Genomic DNA, 2,647 nt, shown 5'->3' with positions numbered 1-2,647 from the left:
CTACGTTTGACTGCAAAAAAAATGAGATTGGTCTGAAATTATTGTTTACTGTATTCTGTGGGTAACTGTACACTGGAAATTACAGAGAGCATGGACAAGAAAACACGACATTGAGTTACAGAATGCATCAAAGCAAGTGCTCAAACTGCTTCCCGTCGACTGTCTGACAATATGCCAACCGATCGTAAAAACTGCAAAGTGCACGTTGCAGCTTATCCCGAGAAAGTCCTCTTGTTTCGTCCACAATGCGATTCCGTAGATCATTCAGGGAGTGTGGTTTGGTGCGATACACTTTGTCCTTCATGTGCCCCCATAGAAAGTAATCCAGGGGTGATAGATCGGGAGATCTTGCAGGCCATTCAATCATACCTCGTCTTCCAATCCATCGTTGTGGAAATGTTTCATGTAAGTATTGTCGAACATCCCGTCCATAGTGTGGCGGCGCTCCGTCCTGTTGGAACCAAACACGATTAAAGTCCTGTGTGGACACTTGGATGGCAGGGACAATCTGTTCACGAAGCATTGTCAAATACTTCTCACCTGTCAGATTGCCGTCAATGAAGAAAGGGCCAAGAATGATGCCTCCCATCATTCCTACCCAAACATTCAGTTTCTGTGGATACTGCGTATGATGTTCCATCATCCAATGCGGGTTTTTCATCGCTCCAATAGTGACAGTTATGTCGGTTCACCTGCCCGTTTAACATAAATGTCGCTTCATCAGAGAATACAATGTCATTGAGGTGAATACTATCGTTATCTACATTTCGCATCATTACTTCGCAAAATTCAATACGGCGATCAAAATCATCTTCCGTCAGTTCGTGCACTAAACTCACTTTGTAGGGTTTAAACTTACTGCGCACTAAAATTCGTTGCACTGAACTCTGGGAAATGTTCAGCTTGTTGGCAACGCTGGTTGTCGATGTATGCGGATTTTCCACAAAAGATTGTAACACATCTAAAGAAACTGCCTCGTTGCTACACGATTTCGGCCTTCCTGATCGCACACGGTCCTTAACACTTCCACTTGCTGCAAAACGTCGAATGGTTCTTTCGACGGTTGACTTTGAAATTGGGTTACGTTCAGAGAATGTAGCATTAAATAACTGTCGCACCTCGGTATACGATCGCTTGCGATCTCCATAGCCACGCATCATTAATAACGTAATACGTTCTCGTTCACTGAGCTCCATTTTGTCCACTGACAGACACAAATCTCCTTCCTTTGGCACAACACTCACCAACATGAGCGACATGCAGAACGTTCGCAAGGACGATAAATGCAACTGACCTTCGAGGAAGTTGACTACAATCTACAAGGGATGTGTGCAGGTAGAGTCCATATCCAGACGAACACTGTTATTGCTGTCTGTGGAAGGGAAAATAAAACAAACACGTACCTGATGCTCTTAATTCGTCGAATAGGATTGTTAGCTACAAAAGAGTATGTTACGCTGTTGTAAGGAAGGATTGTTTAGACTGGCATTATTCGGTTATTTGCAATATTATGTTGTTTTCAACATACTATCAAAACAAGCCGGGGAAAGGACTAGAGGTAGAAATGGAAGAAACGAAGAGAAGTAGAAATCACGGCCTCGAAGTAAGGTTCCATCCCGGCATTCGGCTGGGGGAACTGAGGAAAACCGATCTCCGGATCTATTACCCCTGGATTACTTTCTATGGGGGCACATGAAGGACAAAGTGTATCGCACCAAACCACACTCCCTGAATGATCTACGGAATCGCATTGTGGACAAAACAAGAGGACTTTCTCGGGATAAGCTGCAACGTGCACTTTGCAGTTTTTACGATCGGTTGGCATATTGTCAGACAGTCGACGGGAAGCAGTTTGAGCACTTGCTTTGATGCATTCTGTAACTCAATGTCATGTTTTCTTGTTCATGCTCTCTGTAATTTCCAGTGTACAGTTACCCACAGGAATACAGTAAACAATAATTTCAGACCAATCTCATTTTTTTGCAGTCAAACGTAGCACACTTTATCTCTTCCACGAATGGCGATAGGTCAAAAATGAGTTCGGATTGTCGTTTGTGGGACGATTCTAGCCTAAATTGATGTGTCATACATACCCCTTTCCATTTGAAAATATTGTGTGATATCCAATATGGCGGAATCCAAGTTGGCTGCCATGATGACCACAGCCCCATTCATTGCAGTTTCCACACCAATATTAATTTGCCACATGTGATTGTCCTCCGTCCAAACGTCTCTCTCAGACAAATCTAATTTTTTTGCAGTCAAAAGTAGCACACCTTGTCTCTTCCAGGAATGGCGATAGGTCAAAAATGAGTTCGGATTGTCGTTTGTGGGACAATTCTAGCCTAAATTGATGTATCATACATACCCCTTTCCATTTGAAAATATTGTGTGATATCCAATATGGCGGAATCCAAGATGGCTGCCATGATGGCCACACCCCTATTCAATGCAGTTTCCGCACCAATACCCACTTGCAACATGTGATTTTGATCCGTCCACGCATCTCGTTATTACTGGCCTGTCCCGATACTTTTGACTAACCCTGTATATATATATATATATATATATATATATATATATATATATATACATACATACATACACACATATATACATAGTGTGTGTGTGCGCGTGCGCGATTTGT

At 42.6% G+C, this 2,647-nt stretch overlaps 1 protein-coding gene across 1 annotated transcript in view; it reads right to left on the bottom strand.

Moving 5' to 3' along the window:
• The window catches only part of LOC145985631 (uncharacterized), a 3,459-nt gene extending 2,200 nt beyond the window's left edge, over positions 1-1,259 (bottom strand). The window contains 2 exon segments of the mRNA XM_083119701.1: positions 370-655; positions 657-1,259. Of these exon segments, the coding sequence (XP_082975827.1) occupies positions 370-655; positions 657-1,259 (889 nt within the window).
• Between the last annotated feature and the right edge of the window lie 1,388 nt (positions 1,260-2,647).

The sequence above is a fragment of the Lepisma saccharinum genome, chromosome 3 (genome assembly GCF_977018435.1).
Source record: "Lepisma saccharinum chromosome 3, izLepSacc3.1, whole genome shotgun sequence".
Classification (NCBI taxonomy): domain Eukaryota; kingdom Metazoa; phylum Arthropoda; class Insecta; order Zygentoma; family Lepismatidae; genus Lepisma; species Lepisma saccharinum.
Note: the sequence above shows the minus strand (reverse complement) of the source record. Positions and strands in the feature narration are given on the sequence as shown.